Here is a 22,869-nt window from a genome sequence, read left to right as displayed (position 1 = left end):
AATGGGAGAAATGAATGAGACATTTTCTTCCGGACAAGCACCTCTCTCAGAGGAGGGGCGGGACTGTGGAGCTCTATTGAGATACCATTCTAAAGCCTAGACCCACCTATGAACTTTCGCGATTGGTTTCTAATACAAAGGAAATGCCCATATTGGGATTGCGTAGCGTCATGCAGGAGAAACAGGGCTTTCCAACGGTATCACAGACGATATGATTTGGATCACGGTCGCGGGAGTACATGACACTTTAGAATGGGAACTTTTGGTGAAATTAGGAGAAATACATAGGCGCGAGCAGACAAAACTTCGTGAAATAAACACCTAAAAGTGCAAATCGGACTTTGTTGTTGTAGTAGGGTGGTAGAATACATGCTAAGGTAGCAAACTAGCACAAAATCTCGAAATTGACCGGAGGTTTTTTCTAGGCTGATTTGACATGGAACTACACTCTCATCTGGCGTAATAATCAAGGCAACTTGCAAACTACTGGCACTACTATTGCTTGTTGTCTATGGAGACTATTTTCAGATGCTGTGTACGATATCACTGTGCCTATGGTACGTTTGCAAGTTGCCTTGATTATTACGCCAGATGAGAGTGTAGTTCCATGTCAAATCAGCCTAGAAAAACGCCAGGTTTCATTTTCAGTTGGTCTTACTGTACCTTCTAACTTTAGAGGAGACACGTTTTAAATGGGAAAATTACCAGAAATCTTAGTCACTTTTCAACATGAAGCTAGCAGGCGAGAAGCTAATGGTCTAATCCGATTCAATGATCTATGCTAGGCTGAAGCTAAAAGTTGTATCGCCAGACTCACAGAATGGCTGGATGAACGGGAGCAAGGTAAATATCGATTGTTTTGCTCGAGGGGAGGTGGAAAATGAGCGTATTTCCAAAAATGGCCGAATATCCCTTTAACGGCGTTATAGACCTACAGACGGCCGATGTCGGCGCAGCAATTTAGGCCTACAGTACATAACACACTATCCATTGTAATCCAGAGCAATTGTCTTGTGCGATCATTCCCCCTCCCCCACACTCGTCTAACCAGCTCACTTACCTATGCGGCATTGAGGACGACTGTTCACTTCACATGTGTGCCCTGTCAGGTTTAATAAGTGGGATTTCTTGCCTTATAAATGGCATCAGTTGTGTTGTGCAGAAGTCAGGGGTGATACACAGCTGATAGTCCTACAGAATAGACTGTTAAAATTTGTATTATGGCAAGAAAAAAGCAGCTAAGTAAAGAAAAACCAGTGGCCATCATTACTTTAAGAAATGAAGGTAAGTCAGTCCGAAAAATTTGGAAAACTTTGAAAGTGTCCCCAAGTGCAGTTGCAAAAACCATCAAGCGCTACAATGAAACTGGCCGTCCCAGGAAAGGAAGACCAAGAGTCACCTCTGCTGCGGAGGATAAGTTCATCCGAGTCACCAGCCTCAGAAATCGCAAGTTAACAGCAGCTCAGATTAGAGACCAGGCCAATGCCACAAAGTTCTAGCAGCAGACACATCTCTAGAACAACTGTTAAGACGAGACTGCCTGAATCAGGCCCTCATGGTAGAATAGCTGCTAGGAAACCACTGCTAAGGACAGGCAACAAGCAGAAGAGACCTGTTTGGGCTAAAGAACGCAAGGAATGGACATTAGACCAGTGGAAATCTGTGCTTTGGTCTGATGAGTCCAAATCTGAGATCTTTGGTTCCAACCACCGTGTGGACCGCAGAGTGAAGGCAAAAGGGCCAACAAGTGCTAAGCATCTCTGGAACTCCTTCAAGACTGTTGGAAGACCATTTCAGGTAACTCTTCAAGAGAATGCCAAGAGTGTGCGAAGCAGTATTAAAAGCAAAAGGTGGCTACTTTGAAGAACCTGAAATATAAGACATATTTTCATTTGTTTCACACTTTTTTGTTAAGTATATAATTCCACATGTGTTAATTCATCATTCTAATGCCTTCGGTATGAATCTACAATTTTCATAGTCATATAGTATGAAAATAAAGAAAACTCTTTGAATGAGAAGGTGTGTCCAAACTTTTGGTCTGTACTGTGTATTGGATGAGATCCGGAAAGGATCACAGAGTGGGAATTGAACCCGGGTCACCGGCATGCGATGCAGGTGCCTCAACCAGTAGCGCCACAGCTGGGATCTGACGCTAGGTCATTAATTTACCACATCATAAAATGCTGTCGTAGCTTGACACACAGTAGCCTATGGTAGGCTATGCCTATCTCTGAATCAACATGAACATGCACACCTAGATCTTTATAAGTTGCTAGAAATGTATTTTGCGGAGCTAGGCCTACTAATTGATGGTTACAATGAATCACCCTCACTGCCCAATCGCATATAGCTGACCATCCATTGTTACAATGTTACAAAATGCGCGATCTTCTCCGTGCATGCACGGTTATAAGGAAAGTGTCAAGCGTAGGCATGTATTAAAGAGATTTCTGTTAAATACATTTTATTTTCAGTTGTCAAAAGTGGTGGGGACAAAATCTGTGATAACAAAAAGTGCTGGGTACATGTACCCAGCGTCCCCAGTTAAAATGAATGCATGCCTCTGTTTTAAAATAGCCTATAAATAACATTTCTAAGTAGGCCTAGCATATAAATAGCCTAATGTCCATCTTGTCCATCTCTTTCGTCTTCGCCTTGACAACTATAGCCTATTCACGGAAATGCGGTCTTGTAACCGCAATGAATTAATGAATTAATCTAAGGTTGCCTATCGAGTCTTTCAGGTTGAATTGAAGGCTATTTCCTTCTGATAGGCCTATAGGCAATTTTCTAAAACCATTTTCATTCATTTCAACAATGGCTTATTGAAACGTTGTTTGATTAATTTCGCCAGGCATCACCTTAATTTTAATGATTAAATTAGATTAAAGGAGTCGACTATTGACGGATATGCGGTGTTCATCATTAAATGCAGTAGAAATGCGGGTTGAAACTTTCTGCCACCTGGTGGTTGTTTGGGTACATTGCCTTAGCCTCGAAAAAAATCGGCTTGACAGCCTACGGGATCTCTTCGGGAGAGGCAAAAGTTGCATACCGTGCATTCTCAACTCATACCCACTGTAGAAACTTCATACAAACTGCGCTGCGTAGGTCTTACTTAGGTGACTTCAGCTATATTTTTTTTAACTTTGTAACTTTTATACTTTTTGAACTATTAAATAAAAACTATTGAAATTTCCCCATAGACTTAACATTGCCATTATGACATCATAATAGGGCAATTAGAATCTTATGCCAGGCCAGCAGCAGCTCTCTCTCTCTCAGGCTTTAAGGCGAGACACGGCAGGTGAAAACATAGTTTTTTGAGCACCAGTCAATTTCGAGATTTTGTGCTAGTTTGCTAACTTAGCATGTATTCTACCACCCTTCTACAACAATAACGTCTGATTTGGATATTTAAGTTTTTATTTCATGACATTTTGTCTACTCACACCTATATGTTTTTCCTAATTTTACCAAAAGTTCCCATTCTAAAGTGTCATGTACTACCGTGACCGTGATCCAAATCATATTGTGTGTGACACCATTGGAAAGCCCTGTTTCTCCTACATGAGGCTATGTGATCCAAATATGGGCATTTCCTTTGTATTAGCAACCAATCGCGAAAGTTCAAAGACGAGTCTAAGCTGAGAACACATTTCATTGGCTGTGTTTCAAGGCTGTTTTCTCAAAACAAGTTTTTCCCCACACTCCATGCATTGCATCTCCACTTCTGCAGCATCTACATACACCAAACTTTCCAGTCTTATTTCTAGCTATATTTGGAAGATATTTACCTAGGGATTTGTTGATATAGCATTCTTGACCTGATTTATATTACTTTTTATGCCTAAAAATAGGGTAAAATTTATTTTTTTAAACCAATTGGCAGTATTTTCGTTTCCTGGATAACAAAAGAAGATATTCATAATCCCCACTGTAAATGTAAATATCGTGCATCCCTACTCAATAGTTCCAATCTCAATCCATTTACTTTCCAAAATATATCCAAGAGTTTCCATGTATTCCATGTATTCCAAAGTCATTCGTAATCAGAAACGATTGATGCTGAAATCGTGAGTGTCACGGCGGGAGCGTGAGAGTTGGCAACCCTGCTCTTGCATGAGTTGACTGATAATCTCAATACCAATGTTTTCCAACTCCAAAACTCGAAAGGAGAAAAAGTATTAGCCCACACTGAAGCAGACCTCAAGCAGACAGCTGAATTAAAGAGGCGGAGTTGTAATATGAATAGTAGGCTACAATCTGCATAAAGTGTGCTGTCATGAATATCAGAAATTTCAGTATGTAGAGTAGGCATATACAAATAATTCTGTAAAGAAAATATTCTTTTATTGTGCTTCAAGCTTTTTCTAGGCTTTTTGTTGATAAAAAAATCATTATATGAAAGGACAGCGTTAAAGGCGATGCAATGAAAAATGTGGGTGCACCTAAATTTTGTGCTGGTGCACCTAACATTTATCTAGATTAATCTAGATTAATTTCAAGATTACAGTGAGATTAATCTAGATTAAAAATAATTTGAAATTCAATTATTAGGATAGCCTCTTGAGATGTGACATCTCGTTTTCAAGAGGGTCCTAGGCAGGAGAATCCAAAACATTACAAACAAACAGTACACATATACAGAAATAACAAAAACATACATACAAACACAAGACAACAAAAAAAAAGAAAACAACAACAACAAACACACAGATAAACAAGACAAAACTGCACAAATGTCAGGACAACACAAAGAACACGATACAGAGCCTACAATTCCAACAGTAACCTACAAAAAGCAACTAAGACGTAATGTGATATTGATCAGAGAAAAAGAGAATAAATAAATAAATAAATAAAATAAAATAAATAATAATAACATAAAGCATGAGAAGGTTAAGAGAGTGGGAACGGTTTTACAACCTACACACACAACTTGAGTGAAAATGGTTGGAGAGAGCATGTTTAAACAATCTAAAGGATGAGATGGAACGAATGTTAGTTGGTAAACTAGAAATGCAATTCCAAGGAATTACCAGTGCATGAAAATGCAAAACATTTATATAGATAATATAGATATGGCTACTAAGGTGTAGCTAGGGTAAAGATGGTGATTGCATAGTTTAAAGAAAGTTGATAGTGTGAAGGTAGACAGTTTAAAGCTGAAACATTCCAGTTCTAACTTAACACTAGAAGCGCCACGCCGTTCTGACCCACTTAAACCTAGAAGCGCCGCGCCCCGGTCATTTGACCGCTTTGACGACCTACTAGAAGCGCCGTGCTGTTGTGAACTACTTAAAGCGCGGCGAGGCGGTCAAAAGACCGCTGAGTCCTTAGACTGGGAGGCTGTTACTTACACAAAATGATCGCTAGATGGTGCTTCGTGCACGAATCAAATCGTTTGGTCATAAATTCAGTTTGCACTAGTATCATTCGTGTCAGACTGTGTTGTTGATAGTCTGTGGTTGTTTCATAATGACATACAGCACGTTCGAGTTATCTGTTTATTTAGTTGTGTTGATTTGTGTTGTCTAACGAGTTGCCTAAATAGCCATGCCTACAGCCTAGCCTATGCACAGAGAGAGGCGGTGGGGGGGTGGGGAGGCAGTTAATTGTCCTCGATGCGCTGTGATGTCTGTAGTAGCCTAGCCTAGACGAGTGTATGGGGGAGGGGGAATGATCGGTTTCAAATAGGCTATGTTGCAATGGATAGTGTGTTATAGACCCCGAAGCCATTTGCTTTGAGAATAACGGCTGGCTGATGAAGTAGTTGGCTGGCTAGCTGGCCCAGCCAAAACCTAAATGAGGCTGCAGCCGCCAACGTTTTCATGACTGATCATGGCTTTAGTTGCCACTTCATGTCTACAGATGTCTATATTGTACTAGATCTCAACACACAATGTTATTGTATTGTTTTGGACAACGTTCTGCACGTTTCACTTCAATGTAGACAGCATGCGTTGTGAACAGGAAAGGAAACAGTGGAAGTCTTATCACGGACTTCTGTTTTGTTCTGTAATACCTCTATAATATCCTCAAGCCGCTATAGTATTTCTATAGCAATCTTGTAGTACTTCTGTAGTATGTCCCAATTTACTATAGTATTCCAATAGGATTCCTATAAGATTCCTACAATATTTAGTCCCAAAATACTATAAGATTCCTATAGTACTTTTTCGTAAGGGCGTAGCCTAATAACCTATCGCGTTCAATCTTGTAAATCCGTCTGTTCCAGAATATTTGCTCATATCATCAATCTTTGGTTTTGGTGTTTGTGCAACCTGGCCCTGAAGATTTAACAAAAGTCTGACTAGCCCTACGTAGGAATTAGGAAAGTATGTAAGGCGAGATCAAGATTAGGCTACGTTGCTTGCTTCTTTCCCCCATGTCAACTCACTGTGAGTTCTGTATATCGTAGCAACGAGCACAATACTGATGTGGTGTGTCCAGTGGGAAAATGTCATGTAGCCTAATTTCTAGGCTCGTTTATTTTTCGCGTGTCTCTATGATATAATTATTTTTAGATGCAAAAAGTCTAACTGGCTTAGTCAAAGTTTGTCAGATGGCGGCTCAATTTGGCTAGTATTGTGATTCATCCGTTTATTTCAGATAGTTTGTTATGAAAAACCATTAACAAAAAATAATTGTTCATCGACGTTGAAAAACAGTCTGCGAATTCAGTCTATATAAGCTACATTTTTTCGCTCGTGCCAAGCTGCGAACCCAGGTCTCCTGCGTAGTGGTCGAGAGAATTAACGTTGCGCCACTGAATGAATGCACCGCAATTCTTTGGAAATATAGGCTATTTCTTTGTCCAGCAAATAGGCTATGTAAGAAAATGCTTATTAGTCTGAGCTTTAAAAGATAGCCTACAAATAGAAGATAAGATACAACTATGAATGTGTAGGCATACGCGCCCTACGTACATAAATAGGCTTCGACGAATTTCAGCTGAAAATATTTTTTTCACACGTAGGCCTGCCTAATAGAACAACGTCGCAGAACAACGTTTTCAAAACAAACTCGCATTTTACCACTGTAAATCGCCTCCATAGACTATGCCATGTAAATGAAAAATAGTTATTAAAATAAATCATATATACATATTGCACATATATAAACTATATGTTTTATGGTAAAATATTATTCTCATGCCCGACTGACAGGAAACCCTTGCGACATCTGCTGTGAGAAAAGAGAATAGCAGCCTGGACAAACATGGCCGAACGCGAGACAACATAGTGTTGTCACAAAAGTGAGCGCAAAATAGCTCTAAACTAGCTTGTACCGGTGTGCTTTTGGTCATATAAAAATTCTGGGTGACAAAACACGCATATTTAGGAAAAGTCGTGAACGTAGGGTCCTGGAATTGAATCGAGTGAAAAGATTTTTTTTTTTTGTAATCACTGCGGTCAAATGACCGCAGCCCGGCCGTTCTAGGTATATCTAGGTCAAACCTACACAGCGCTTCAGGCCCCGGCAGTGGCGCAACTGGCTGGGGCACCTGTACCGTACGCTGGCGACCCGGGTTCAATTCCCGCCCCGTGGTCCTTTCCAGATCCTACCCCGACTCTCTCTCCCACTCACTTCCTGTCATTCTCTCCACTGTCCTGTCCAAATAAAGGCATAAAAAGCCCAAAAATAAATCTTTAAAAAAAAAAAAAAAAAAAAAAAACCTACACGGCGCTTCTAGTAATACGCGTCAGCGGTCAAATGACCGGTGCTTGGCGCTTCTAGTGTTAACTAATGATTTCTATTCATGTTAAAATGTTACCTATGATAACAATGATACTTCAGAGACTGAATTTCCCTCTCAGGATAAAAAAAGTATATAAACGTATACGTTTATATGAAAAGATGGAAAAGTTTGGGAAAAAACTAACTTTTTCAAGATATAAATTGGAGGCAAGCAAGCTTCTCTACTGAAGAGGAACGTAATGAAAAATGGTTCAATAAACAAATCTGTACTACTTACATGAACCAAATCATAGACTCATCTGTATAAGAGACACACAAATATGCACAGAAAGAAAAACATAATAGAGTAGTGAAGATGGGAATAAAAACGATTCTCACCAATGACTGAAAGATGAGTGGTCCATATTTTTCAGTGTTGTCATCCAGGATTGAGAACAAAGTGTCTAAGATGTCTTGAAGAAACTGAACATTGGACAAAATTTGATAACAATTGATAATGTATTCACAACTATCTAAATGTATCACATAGCAGTACATATTATGACCACTGCATGGTGTTACCACCCAGTATGCAAAGAAACTAAAACACATTCCAAATGTCCCCCGTCCCCTACCCCTGTCACTGCATCATTATGTAGTATGTCCAGTTGATGAAATGCATGATACAAAAATGATAAATGAAAGAAATACATAAAGGTTGCTAACTAGCTAGGTTGCATGTGCAAGTGTGTTTGAGTGATCCTGTGAGTTAAGTGTGCTTGTGTGTTATGTATGCCTTTCTGCATGTATGTGAATCACAGTTTATGATTATTACTGTTTTTTTGCCATCCTACTAATCAAGTAGCTCTTGTGCTTTGCCAGTTGCACATTTTTCACCAACATTTTCACAAACGTATGTGCTTGCAAAGAATGTGGTAATTTAATGCAGCATGTTACATTTCAAGAGCTTTGAACATTTACTTTAAATATTAATTCATTAATTTGCCAAAGTTTTAATGAACTATCACAATGCATCCAAGCTGTAAAATACAGACGTTCAGAACATAGTAACATTTAGCATTTGACAGAAGCTTTTAGCTAGCTGGGTGGCAAGAGGCTAAAAAAAATTTTCAAAGTTAGTGCTTCCTATAGTTAGGTATGATGCAGTGTGGAACTTCAACCACTCCAGGGTCTTATTGGAACGGACCACCTCTGCTGTGGGCTTGTGTGACTGGTGCCCAAGTCATGCGTCCCATGGCGGCTACTGACCACACCTGTGCTGGTGCTGACTACCCTCCACCATGCCTTAGTTATGCTGCTTTAGCATAGCGCTGTCATGGACTTCTCATGTGTCATGCCGTACAACTTCAACTTCTTCTCCCCTCTCCCTCTGTCTCTCTCAACTCTCCCCCCTTCCCTCTCTCCCTGTCCTGTCTTTCAACTCCCTCTCCCCCTCTGCCTTTTCCCTCTATAGACGCATTACCCTCCGAAATCACTAATGGATTACTAATGGACTGTTTATTCCCTATACTGGACTGTTTGAACCTTCTGATACTACAAATGACTATACTCTACTGTAACTGACCCTAGGCAGATGGGTTGGGCCCTTGAGTCGTGGATCCATCTGATAATTGTATAAATTAAGCTATTGTGTTCATGTGAACGGCCATAAACTAAGCTTTCCAACGATGTGTATATCGAGGGTATTACACAAACTATCGCTAAGATAACCGCATCCAAAGTTGACATGGTTCTCCCGTCACGATATGCCAGAAGAGGAGAAATCACCTTTTTAAGCAGCGCGTGCACAACGGGAATGACAGCAAATGTGTTGAATCTTCGCCGGGTTTAATAGTCAAAACGTATGTTTTTCCGTGAAATGCGTTCACGATATGAAACTGTAGACTGTATACAGTCGAATTATGCGAAAACGTGAAATTCAACATTTTAACCCGGAAGTTTGTTATTGTTGATTTTCTCAAAATAACGTTGTGCGCAAAACGACTGATTTCGCTTTGAATGGTCACATATGTATCTCCAATTCTAGGGAGTTTTTCCTTGCCCAACTTAACATTAACACAACTTAAGTGACAACAGTGGATTAAGCAGGATAATGGGCTTCACGCCATTTGACTATACAAAGTTACCGTATTTTCCGGACTATAAGTCGCACTTTTTTTCATAGTTTGGCTGGCCCTGCGACTTATAGTCAGGTGCGACTTATATATGAAATTTAACATGTTTTTGAATAATTCCAAAATTAAAGAGGAGTAAACATTACTGTCTACAGCTGGCTACAGCTACAGATGGGCAGCCATTCACGCCTTCTCATCATTAATATTAATCTTTTTGGCCTCTGTGTCTAGTTACAGCCTCTGTCTGTTCTTGGTCTTGGATTTTGTGAATACATTTTTAAATAAATGCGACTTATGCGAGTCAGGTGCGACTTATATATGGCATTTTCCTCTTCATGAGGCATTTCTTGACTGGTGCGACTTATACTCCGGTGCGACTTATACTCCGGAAAATACGGTAATACACTTTTCTAGATCTCCGCTTCGCATCGGCCCGTTTTACCACCTAGAACAGTGTATTAACTGTGTATAATCAAACAGCATGTCGTCCAATATCCCTCACTTAAATCGTACTGTAATCACAATTATGTATTTAGTACGATGTTAAAAATGTGAAATTGTAAAATCGATTTTTTACTTTAACTAGGGTAATTACAGTACTTATGTTTGCAAGTGTTGAATTTTAGCACAAACAAATAGCACACACATCAGATCTGACAAACGCACATGCTGCTTTGTTAGATTCCAAAATGTCACAGGCCTTGGAACGCAGGTGCGCGGGCCTGCCATCGCCGCTTGCAGCTATATTTATGAGATGTGTTTCGTTGGGAGGAACTCTCACTAAAATTAGCGAGGCTTATGGAAATGAGCCAGGTTTAGCCTTTAGCGAGGTTTTAGGCACTTTGAGGCAGTCAGCTATACCTTGAGATTTTTAAGTTTTTCATCTAACTAAAAACATCTATGCAAAAGTGGCAGGTAGCACTTTATAATAACCATCCGTTATAAATGGTTAATTGATGCTTTATTTTGCAACTATAATTAAACATTTAATAACTTAATAATCATAAATTAATCATTTGTAGATAACAATCAATGATTACTAAACACATAACTTACAAATACGTTATTATCAGCTTATGAAAAAAGAAACAATTTATTTATATATAACATACGGAAAAATATCTGTTTAGTGATAACTTGATTTCAATATATTTTATATCAATAAACTACATTATTATTGAAAATATTGTATTATTTATGATGCCATATTGAGTTATTATTAATGATCATAATGTTGATTGTAGGCCTTTACATAGCCATATCCTCAACGCCTATGCCTATTACATACATTGATTAACTATTGAACTATAAATGATGTTCTATTGATTCACAGTTAGCTAGATAAACAATTACAATATTTGTTTTTCAGATGGCTATGATAAAGTTGGGCCTTAGTCTTTTATTTGTTAGTAAATCATTTGTAAACTATCTAAAAATGTCAATATCATTAGCCTAATGGATGGGGAAATGACGGCATCAAACCTTTTTGGATGGCTTTTATAAAGTTGCATCTTAGTCTTTTACATGTTAATAAACAATTTGTAAATGATCTAAAAATGTCAATCAATAACTGGAGAGAAAACCATCTATGAACATGATGTTTATTTTAAGTTTTACCAAAACAGTTTTGAAAGTTGACAAAACAAAATGATTATGACAATTTGATAATGGAAAACATTAGCCTAGATCAAAATGAACAATTTCTTTTTAAATTCCTTGGCAATGTCGTGGAGTAGGCGACCCAGAGTGGACCATTGCGATCATTCCACTCAATTAATATAAGGTGATCTTTAGCAAGTCAGCTGTCCGATTCCCCCTGCGTCTTGAGATGTTCTCCTTGTAGGCTAACTCCGCCAGGCCCTCTCGATGTGCTGTGTGGCAACCTGTAGCCTATCTGCATTGACGAATGCTTGACTGTGTCAGGTTCACATACTCCTACCCAAGTGCAGGCAGTAGCTGACGATAGGCTCACTGCCATTCATCACTTAAAACTAAGGTCCCTGTTCTAATATTGTGGACGATGAGAGGTACCAGCTTGTCTTGTCCTTTTTGCCACTAGAACAGAAGACATCTTTTGTACTTCACACCGGGCATCCCTAACACGCACCTGTTTCCTTTTCAAGCCAGTTGCATTTAATCTTTCTAAATCAGTCTTCTCCTCTGCAACTATTTCATAAGCTTCTTTAAATTCTTTTTACTTTCAATTAGTTGCACCTCCCTTGCTAAACCAGGCATTATCAGGAAATATCATTTCTCTGTGTTCCAGTTTGTGCCATAAAATAGCCTACGCGCCAGAACAGAAGTGCATTGAGCTGTGAAGCTAGCAGCAATGGGGTGGAGGGAAACGTCAATATACAAAATACAAGCATTGGCCAATGATACTGTCTTGCCATAATTTTATCAGCCTCCATTTACCATGGTTGGTTTCCAGTTATATGCTATGAATTCTAAAATGTAGAAATTATAAATCAACCTAGCAAGTTGCGAGCCCAAAGAGAGGGATTTCAAACTCTTATTTTGAAGTCAATGAATTCAGGAAACTTCGTCTGAGGGTGGCTAAACTTTCTTTTTTCGTCAGGTTATGTTGTTGTTAACAAGTTGCTAGTGACATGATCTCGAAGTATGTGGACTTATAAGAAGAAAATAAGCATATAATTAAATTTCATTGTCATTTATCTCAGACACGCAATATCAAAAAGAAAAAGTAGACATTTTACAAGGTCGGGGAACATCAGGAAACTAGACGGTGAAACTAAATCGCCTGTAACCCTATCGACGAGATGGCAGTGGAAGAGGAGAAGACTTGTTAGCCTGAATGAATGGCTAGCCAGAAAACATAGCAATGGGTCGCCTACTCCACGACATTGCCAAGAAATGTAAACAGCTAGAATTTGTCCATTTTGATTTGATTCATGATCATTGTTTTGTCAACTTTCATAAATGTTTTGGTGAAACTTCAAATAAACATTGTGTTCATAGATGGTTTGCATTCCAGTTATTGATTGCCATTTTTAGATCATTTACAAATTGTTTATTAACATTTAAAAGACTAAGATGCAACTTTATAATAGCCATCCAAATTTTTCCCCAAAAAAGGTTTGATGTAAGTCTTTCCCATCAATGAATGATATTTACATTTTTAGATAGTTTACAAATGATTTACTAACAAATAAAAGACTAAGACCCAACTTTATCATAGCCATCTGAAAAACAGATATTGTAATTGGTTTTCTAACTAGCTGTTAATCCATAGAACATGATTTATAGTTAAATAGTTAATCGACCTATGTAATATGCATAGGTGTTGTGTAAATGGCTATGGAAAGGCCTACAATCAACATTATAATCATTAACAATAACTCAATATATCATTATTAATAATATGATATTTGCAATAATAATGTAGCTTACTAATATAAAACTAGAAATGCAATTCCAAGGAATTACCAGTGCATGAAAATGCCAAAAATGAAATGTAAAATATAATTTGTAATTAACACAAATAATAATTAAAAAGAGAGATGGGGTAAAACAGAGCGAATGAGGATTTACATGTTGTGTAATTTACAGTATGTTGTTATAAGTTATGTATTTTTAGAGTTGCTTGCTATGGAGGTTGCTAAGTAGCAATTGAATTACACACAGATATTGATGGATGTTGATACATAGTTTAATGGATGTTGATAGACAAACAGTTTATAATAGAATGTTGGATGTATTTAGATAGAATTTATAATAGAATGTTGGATGTATTTAGAATGTTGGATGGAAGGTTAGATAGATGGAGACAAGCAGAGCCATATATGGCTCTGGAGACAAGGTAATAAATGCTGGTTACTATAGTGGTTCCTAGGTTGACATAATGGTGGTTGCTAATGTAGGTTGTTGCTATAGGTAATTGAGATTGTTAGGTGTTGCTAAGACATATATGGTGGTTGCTAGGTTGACGTGGTTTAATAAATGTTGATAGGCAGATAGTTTAATAGACATAGTTTAAGGGCTGTGTAGAGGTAGACAGTTTAATGGATGTTGATAAGACAGATAGTTTAATGAATGTTAATGAATGTTGATGGACAAATAGTTTAATGGATGTATAGGTAGATTAATGGATGTTGATAGGAGGACAGTTTAATGAAGGAATAAATAGTTGGAAGTAAATGGATGGAGAGAAAGTTGAATTGAACAGAAAGTGGTCTTTGTTAACATTACTAGGGTGATTGCGATGATTTCTATATTGTTGCAAGGGTAATTGAGATAGCTGTTAGGTTTATCATAGGGTATTCATAGTGGTCACTCTGCTATGGTTGCTAAATTAGGTGGAGGTTCCTAGGTGGTAATTGAATCAGACATGAGTGTTGATAAACAGGACGACAATTTCCAAACTGATCATATATAGATAACACACCAGCATGGATCTCTTGAACAGTCCAAAGGCAAACTAGGCTTAGTTTATTTTATAACCTACTGTAACATCGATATTATGTTGTGATATGAAGTCATGCATTTATGGTTAAACCATGAATGGTTGTTTTTTTTTTGCTACAATAAACTCTGCAATTTAGGATGAGAGCACGAGGGATCACAGCAAGAGATAATTTGAGTAGGCAATATGCGTGGATAAATTAACTTTTTTAGAAATGGTGAAATCTTCAGAGGTCATTATTTTACTGTCTATCATGCAGGCTCACATTGCCTACGTTAAACATCATAATTGTATTGCATTATCGTGACTGTAGAAGAGCTAGGGTGTGCATTGCACACAAAAAGCACAGTTAGGCGACGCCGACGTTATTGGCTGAATGATTAGGTCTATATTTTTCAAATTGATAAAATATTCAACAGTCATTTCGGCAGGCTGTGTAGCTGAATTACATTGATATCATATTGTGATATCCTCTTTATTGTGTGTGATGTGTTCTGTTAGTGAGTTCCTGAAATAGTTGTGTCCCTTTAAGGGGAACTTAGGGGTGGAGTTTTAGGTACGTGTGTTTGCGTGTGTTTGTTTGAGCAGGTCGGAGTCGGAGTGAAGGAGTTGGACAGAGAGGTCTGTTAAATAATGCTCTGTTAAAAGCGTGAGTTGTGGCTAAGACAGCAACTCGGTTGTGATATAAGCTACTTGGTTGATAAATAAAGCAAGTGTGACAAAGTGTCTGGAGTATTACAATATTCATCCTGGCTGTAGCCTAACTTTAGATGAAGCAGGCTATGAGTTTCACAATAGGCTAAATACTATGCCTAATCGCCTGCCAAAAGACGGGGATCAACACCGGGAGTTGACATTGATTCAGTGAAGTTAGCTTTATTTACAGCTTAACTATCTAGGTCTCTCGTGGTCTGCGTTATTTTACTTCACGTAGCCTAGGCTAGCAATTGTGCCTGGCTTGATAACGTTAGGCTATTTGTTTTAGTCGGAAATCGTTTGGTTTGTTATGTTAACCGCACTGTGTGCATACATATGCCAGATGTGCTGCCAGACGTGGATTTATAATGGCAGAAGCAAGCTCGGACCAGTCCAAGTTGTTTGTTGCCTACTATAGCTGCTAGTTAGCGAGACAGTCTAGTGCTTCAGATTATATCCAGTGGTTTATCTAGCCCAAGTATGTTCAGGTGGCATACACAACAATCCGTTTTAATGTTTTTATGTTGACAACAAGTCATGTTGTACAGAAACACGATAGTAGTTAATTTCAGTGGGCTAGCAATTTAGTTGCTATGTGTTTTCAATAGGTTATAATGGGTCAACAAGCTAACAAGCTAACTCTACCGTTAGAGAGCTTACGTTAACCTACAATGATCTGTGTGCCCTGAACACATTTATGTCGCATATAAACAACAAACCGTATCAAAATAAACCATTAAAAGTGGTCAAGAAACCTTAATTCACATTTAATATTTCCAGTTACGAACCCCAGGGCCGCCGCCATTGTTTTCTGATTTTTTTGTTACTCCCGCCTCTGTGTACAACGCAGGCTTCTGAGTGGTTCACATTTGCATATTCTATGATGTCATGATCACAATGTTAAGTCTATGGGGAAATTGTAATAGTTTTTAATTTTTAGTTTAAAAAGTATAAAAGTTACAAAGTTGAAAAGTCATAGCAACCTAATCCATTAGAAGACCTACGTTACAGAGTTTGAATGAAGTTTCTAAGTTAAACGGTTGAAGAGAAATTGCGTACGGAAAAAGTGGTAAGCGGAATTATAATAAGAGGAACTAGAAATGCAATTCCAAGGAATTACCAGTGCATGAAAATGCCAAAAATTAAATGTACAATATAATTTGTAGTTAACACAAATAATATAAAAAAAGAGAGATGGGGTAAAACTGAGCGAATGAGGATTGACCACTGATCTATAAATAGGTAATTGAGATTGTTAGGTGTTGCTAAGACATGGTTGCTAGGTTGACGTGGTTTAATAAATGTTGATAGGCAGATAGTTTAATAGACATAGTTTAAGGGCTGTGTAGAGGTAGACAGTTTAATGGATGTTGATAAGACAGATAGTTTAATGAATGTTGATAGACAAATAGTTTAATGGATGTATAGGAAGATTAATGGATGTTGATAGGAGGACAGTTTAATGAAGGAATACATAGTTGGAAGTAAATGGATGGAGAGAAAGTGGAAATGGAAAGTTGAATTGAATGGAAAGTGGTCTTTGTTAACATTACTAGGGTGATTGCGATGATTTCTATATTGTTGCAAGGGTAATTGAGATAGCTGTTAGGTTTATCATAGGGTATTCATAGTGGTTACTCTGCTATGTAGGTTGCTAAATTAGGTGGAGGTTCCTAGGTGGTAATTGAATCAGACATGAGTGTTGATAAACAGAAGGACAATTTCCAAACTGATCATATATAGATAACACACCAGCATGGAGCTCTTGAACAGTCCATAGGCAAACTAGGCTTAGTTTATTTTATAACCTACTGTAACATCGATATTATGTTGTGATATGAAGTCATGCATTTATGGTTAACCATGAATGGTTGTTTTTTTTTTGCTATAATAAACTCTGCAATTTAGGATGAGAGCACGAGGGATCACAGCAAGAGATAATTTGAGTAGACAATATGCGTGGATAAATTTACTTTTTTAGAAATGGTGAAATCTTCAGAGGTCATTCTTTTACTGTCTATCATGCAGGCTCACGTTGCCTACGTTAAACATCATAATTGTATTGCATTATCGTGACTGTAGAAGAGCTAGGGTGTGCATTGCACACAAAAATCACAGTTAGGCGATGCCGACGTTATTGGCTGAATGATTAGGTCTATATTTTTCAAATTCATAAAATATTCAACGGTCATTTCGGCAGGCTGTGTAGCCGAATTACATTGATATCATATTGTGATATCCTCTTTATTGTGTGTGATGTTACGTGAGTTCCTGAAATAGTTGTGTCCATGGCTCTGGTTGTGTCCCTTTAAGGGGAACTTAGGGGTGGAGTTTTAGGTACGTGTGTTTGCTTGTGTTTGTTTGAGCAGGTCGGAGTCGGAGAGTGAAGGACTGAGAGGTCTGTTAAATGCTCTGTTAAAAGCGTGAGTTGTGGCTAAGACAGCAACTCGGTTGTGATATAAGCTACTTGGTTGATAAATAAAGCACTGGAAATTTCCCTCAAGTGTGACAAAGTGTCTGAAGTATTACAATATTCATCCTGGCTGTAGCCTAACTTTAGATGAAGCAGGCTATGAGTTTCACAATAGGCTATTAACGGTGGTAAACATTTAAATGGTATGCCTAATCGCCTGCCAAAAGACGGGGATCAACACCGGGAGTTGACATTGATTCAGTGAAGTTAGCTTTATTTACAGCTTAACTATCTAGGTCTCTCGTGGTCTGCGTTATTTTAATTCACGTAGCCTAGGCTAGCAATTGTGCCTGGCTTGATAACGGCTATTTGTTTTAGTCGGAAATCGTTTGGTTTGTTATGTTAACCGCACTTTGTGCATACATATGCCAGATGTGCTGCCAGATGTGGACTTATAATGGCAGAAGCAAGCTCGGACCAGTCCAAGTTGTTTGTTGCCTACATAGCCTGCTAGTTAGCGAGACAGTCTAGTGCTTCAGATTATATCCAGTGGTTTATCTAGCCCAAGTATGTTCAGGTGGCATACACAACAATCCGTTTGAATGTTTTTATGTTGACAAGTCATGTTCTACAGAAACACGATAGTAGTTCATTTCAGTGGGCTAGCGATTTAGTTGCTATGTGTTTTCAATAGGTTATAATGGGTCAACAAGCTAACAAGCTATCTCTACCGTTAGAGAGCTTACGTTAACCTACAATGATCTGTGTGTCCTGAACACATTTATGTCGCATATAAACAATAAACAGTATAAAAAATAAACCATTAAAGGTGGTCAAGAAACCTTAATTCACATTTAATATTTCCAGTTACAAGCCCCAAGGTCGCCGCCATTGTTTTCTGATTTTTTTTGTTACTCCCGCCTCTGTGTACAACGCAGGCTTCTGATTTGCTCTGAGTGGTTCACATTTGCATAAAGATTCTATGATGTCATGATCACAATGTTAAGTCTATGGGGAAATTTTAATAGTTTTTATTTAATAGTTCAAAAAGTATAAAAGTTACAAAGTTGAAAAGTCATACCAACCCGATCCATTAGAAGACCTACGTTACAGAGTTTGAATGAAGTTTCTAAGTTAAACGGTTGAAGAGAAATTGCTTGCAGAAAAAGTGGTAAGCGGAATAATAATAACTAGAAATGCAATTCCAAGGAATTACCAGTGCATGAAAATGCAAAAAAATGTAGATATGGCTACTAAGGTGTAGCTAGGGTAAACATGGTGGTTGCATAGTTTAAAGAGAGTTGATAGTGTTAAGGTAGACATTTTAAAGCTTAAACATTCCTGTTCTAACTTAACTAATACTTTCTAATAGGTATTCTAAAATGTTAACTATGCTAACAATGCTAACCAGGTTGATAAGTTAACTTAGCTGATGATTTCTAGCAGTAATGCTAAAAATGCTAACTATGTTAACATTGCTAACTATGTTAACAATGCTAACCACATTGATTAGCTAACTTAGCTAATCATTTTAGCAGTTGTGCTAAACATGCTAACTATGCTAACAATGCTAACTATGCTAACAATGCTAACCAGGTTGATTAGCTAACTTAGCTAATCATTTTTAGCAGTTATGCTAAAAATGCTAACAATGCTAACTATGCTAACCATGTTAACAATGCTAACCAGGTTGATTAGCTAACTAAGTTGATGATTTTTTGCAGTTATGCTAAAAATGCTAACTATGCTAACAATGCTAGTGAGGACTTTTATTTTGAAACATTTGTTGCTAGGGTATCCATGGTGCCCACTATCAGGAATAAAGAAGTTACTGTAGTATAATCATGTTGGTTGCTATGGAAACTGTCAAAAACGCTTAATTGTAATGGTTGCTATGTTGGTTGCTAGGTACATGGAGGTTTCATTTAGTTGACTGGAGGCATAGTTGATGATAACTGACAGTTGGAATGGTTGAACAGTTAACACTAGAAGCGCCGCGCCGTTCTGACCCACTTATACCTAGAAGCGCCGCGCCCCGGTCATTTGACCGCTTTGACGACCTACTAGAAGCGCCGTGCTGTTGTGAACTACTTAAAGCGCGGCGAGGCGGTCAAATGACCGCTGAGTCCTTAGACTGGGAGGCTTTTACTTACACATAATGATCGCAAGATGGCGCTTCGTGCACGAATGAAATCGTTTGGTCATAAATTCAGTTTGCACTAAGCCATGTCATTCGTGTCAGACCGTGTTGTTGATAATCTGTGGTTGTTTGTTTCATTATGACATAGCCTACAGCACGTTTGAGTTATCTGTTAATGTATTTGTGTTGATTTGTGTTGTTAAAAACTTTGGAAGAGTTCTTGAACAAACCTTAAGCAAACTTGACTTTCAACTAAAATGCTCTAAAAGTGAATGTGGCTAGTTCTAATTCACTCCCCAAATTCACTTCTATTCATTTAATAGGTAGCCTATGTTCGCGCTGCCGAAAATGATCGGACCTGGTCACCTGGAACAAAGAGCCTAATAGTCTGGTTTCAATTACACAGTAGCCAGGATTTCATGCCGCATTTTACAGGCTACCGTGGCTACTTTCTAAAACAACTTTCATTCATTTAGGGAGAAGATCTAGGGTCTAGCTACATTGGAGGGAGGGAGATAGAGAGAGCTATGCTGAGCAGGCATAGGCGTGAGAAGTAGCATAATTTAAAATAATGAGTGAATGATATTCTCTGTTTTGCGAATGTGTAGGCTATGTTTGCGATGTCTGCTGAAAAAAAAGCTAGGCCTATTGTTTCTACAATTTAAGCTAACTTCTATGTGAATTCGAGATTCAGCATTGAGACACACATTTTCTCCTAGTTAACAAGCAGAGTCGTAGCTCACTGGTTAGAGCTTCGGCTTGATCACCCAAGGGTCGCTGGTTCGATCCCCAACCTATTCCTGACGGAAGTTCTTTTGAACAAGGCATCAATAAAGTAGGCTATATTTATATTCTTTTCGATTCACATAACTACACGCACGCTGGCGAATTCGAACATTCTGAAACGCGCATATGCGATGAAACATGATTGCGCATTCTTCCACGGGTTGCCTAAACAGCCAGCTTACAGCCTAGTCTATGCAGGGGACAGATAGATGGGGTGGGGGTGGGGAGGCAGTTCCTCAATGCCTCGGTGATATCTGTAGCCTAAGTATCCTAGACGAGTGCATGGGGGAGGGGGATGATCGGTTTCAAATAGGCTGCAATGGATAGTGTGTTGTATAGACCCCGAAGCCATTTGCTTTGAGAACGGCTGGCTAATGAAGTTGTTGGCTGGCTAGCTGGCTCAGCCAAAACCTTAATGCAGCCGCCACAGTTTTCATGACTGATAATGGCTTTAGTTGCCACTTCATGTCTACAGATGTGTATATTGTATTAGATATCAACACACAATGTTATTGTATTGTTTTGGACAACGTTCTGCACGTTTCACTTCAATGTAGACTGCATGCGTTCATTGCGTTGTGAACAGCGCAGCAATCTCTGGAAAGGAAACGGTGGAAGTCGCATCAGTAGGCTAGCTAATAGCCTATCACGTTCAATGCTGTAAATCCACCTGTTCCAGAATATTTGGTTCATATCATCAATCTTTGGTTTTGGTGTTTGTGCAACCGGGCCCTGACGATTTAACAAAAGTCTGAGTAGCCCTACGTAGGAATTAGGAAAGTAGCCTATGTAAGGTGAGATCAAAATCAGGCTACTTTGTTTGCTGCTTTTCCCCATGTCATTTTCATTGGTCGTCAACTCACTGGGAGTCCTGTGTGTCGTAGCAACGAGCACAATACTGATGTGGTGTGTCCAGTGGGAAAATCTCATGTAGGCCTAGTTTCTAGGCTATCGTTTATTTGTTCGCGTGTCACTATGATATAATTATTTTTAGATGCAAAAAGTCTAACTGGCTTTGTCAAAGTTTGTCAGTTGGCGGCAGAAAATGATTGGCTGGCGAAATTATTTTTCGTTAATGGTAGGCCTAAACATATTGCGATTCATCCGTTTATTTCAGATAGGTTGTTATTAAAAACCATTAACAAAAAATAATTGTTCATCGACGTTGTAAAACGGTCAGTAAATTCTATCGATATAAGATTTTGCATTTCGCTCCTGCCGAGATGTGAACACGGGTCTCCGGCGTTGCAGACAGGAGTGTTAACGCTGCGCCAATTGACATTATACAACATGTGTGTTAGGATAGGTCCTTGACTTGACGTAACTCAGTCAGTCCAGCAAATATGTAAGAAAATGCTTATACATTAGTCTGAGCTTTAAAAGATAGCCTACAAATAGAAGATAAGATGTACAACTATGAATGTACGTAGGCATACGCGCCCTACGTACATAAATAGGCTACGACGAAAATTACACATGTAGGCCTGTCGCAACGTTTTCAAAACAAACTCGCATTTTACCACTGTAAATCGCCTCCATAGACTATGCCATGTAAATGAAAAATAGTTATTAAAATAAAGCACATATATAATACATGTTGCACATATATAAACGATATGTTTTATGGTAAAATATTATTCTCATGCCCGACTGACAGGAAATCCTTGCGACATCTGCTGTGAGAAAAGAGAATAGCAGCCTGAACAAAAATGGCCGAACGCGAGACAACATAGTGTTGTCACATAAGTGAGCGCAAAATAGCTCTAAACTAGCTTGTACCGGTGTGCTTTTGATCATGTAAAAATTCTGGGTGACAAAACACGCGTATTTAGGAAAAGTCGTGAACGTAGGGTCCTGGAGTTTAATCGAGTGAAAAGATTTTTTTTTTTTTGTAATCGCTGCGGTCAAATGACCGCAGCCCGGCAGTTCTAGGTATATCTAGGTCAAACCCCCACGGCGCTTCTAGGAATACGCGTCAGCGGTCAAATGACCGGCGCTTGGCGCTTCTAGTGTTAAATAGTTGAGTAGTTTCAGTGGTTAAATGATTTAATAGTGTATTATTGCAGTGAGGACTTTTATTTTGAAACAGTTGTGGACAGAGGAAACAGTAAACAGGATATGTAGTCTTCACAGAGAGATTGTATGCTTAAAGCTTGAGAGAGAGAGGGCTGCTGCAGGTGGGGCTGGCCACCTGGCATAAGATTCTAATTGCTCAACGACCCGATTGTGATGTCATAGAGGCCAATGATAAGTCTATGGGGAAATTTTAATAGTTTTTATTTAATAGTTCAAAAAGTATAAAAGTTACAAAGTTGAAAAGACATACCAACCCGATCCATTATAAGACCTACGTTACAGAGTTTGAATGAAGTTTCTAAGTTAAACGGTTGAAGAGAAATTGCGGTTAGAAAAATCGATCAGCGGAATAATAATAACTAGAAATGCAATTCCAAGGAATTACCAGTGCATGAAAATGCAAAAATAGATAGATAATGTAGATATGGTTACTGAGGTGTAGCTAGGGTAAACATGGTGGTTGCATAGTTTACAGAGAGTTGATAGTGTGAAGGTAGACAGTTTAAAGATGAAA

General features: G+C 38.5%; 1 protein-coding gene across 1 annotated transcript in view; it reads right to left on the bottom strand.

The window, feature by feature from the left end:
• dock3 (dedicator of cytokinesis 3) overlaps window positions 1–22,869 on the bottom strand; it is a 597,933-nt gene that overhangs the window by 357,223 nt on the left and 217,841 nt on the right. Inside the window, exon 20 of the mRNA XM_062544851.1 lies at window positions 8,086–8,169. Coding sequence (XP_062400835.1) covers window positions 8,086–8,169 — 84 coding nt within the window. The remainder of the gene's footprint in view (window positions 1–8,085; window positions 8,170–22,869) is intronic.

Source organism: Sardina pilchardus, chromosome 9 (assembly GCF_963854185.1).
Source record: "Sardina pilchardus chromosome 9, fSarPil1.1, whole genome shotgun sequence".
Classification (NCBI taxonomy): Eukaryota; Metazoa; Chordata; class Actinopteri; order Clupeiformes; family Clupeidae; genus Sardina; species Sardina pilchardus.
The sequence above is the reverse complement of the archived record's forward strand: the minus strand, read 5'-3'. Positions and strand labels throughout refer to the sequence as shown.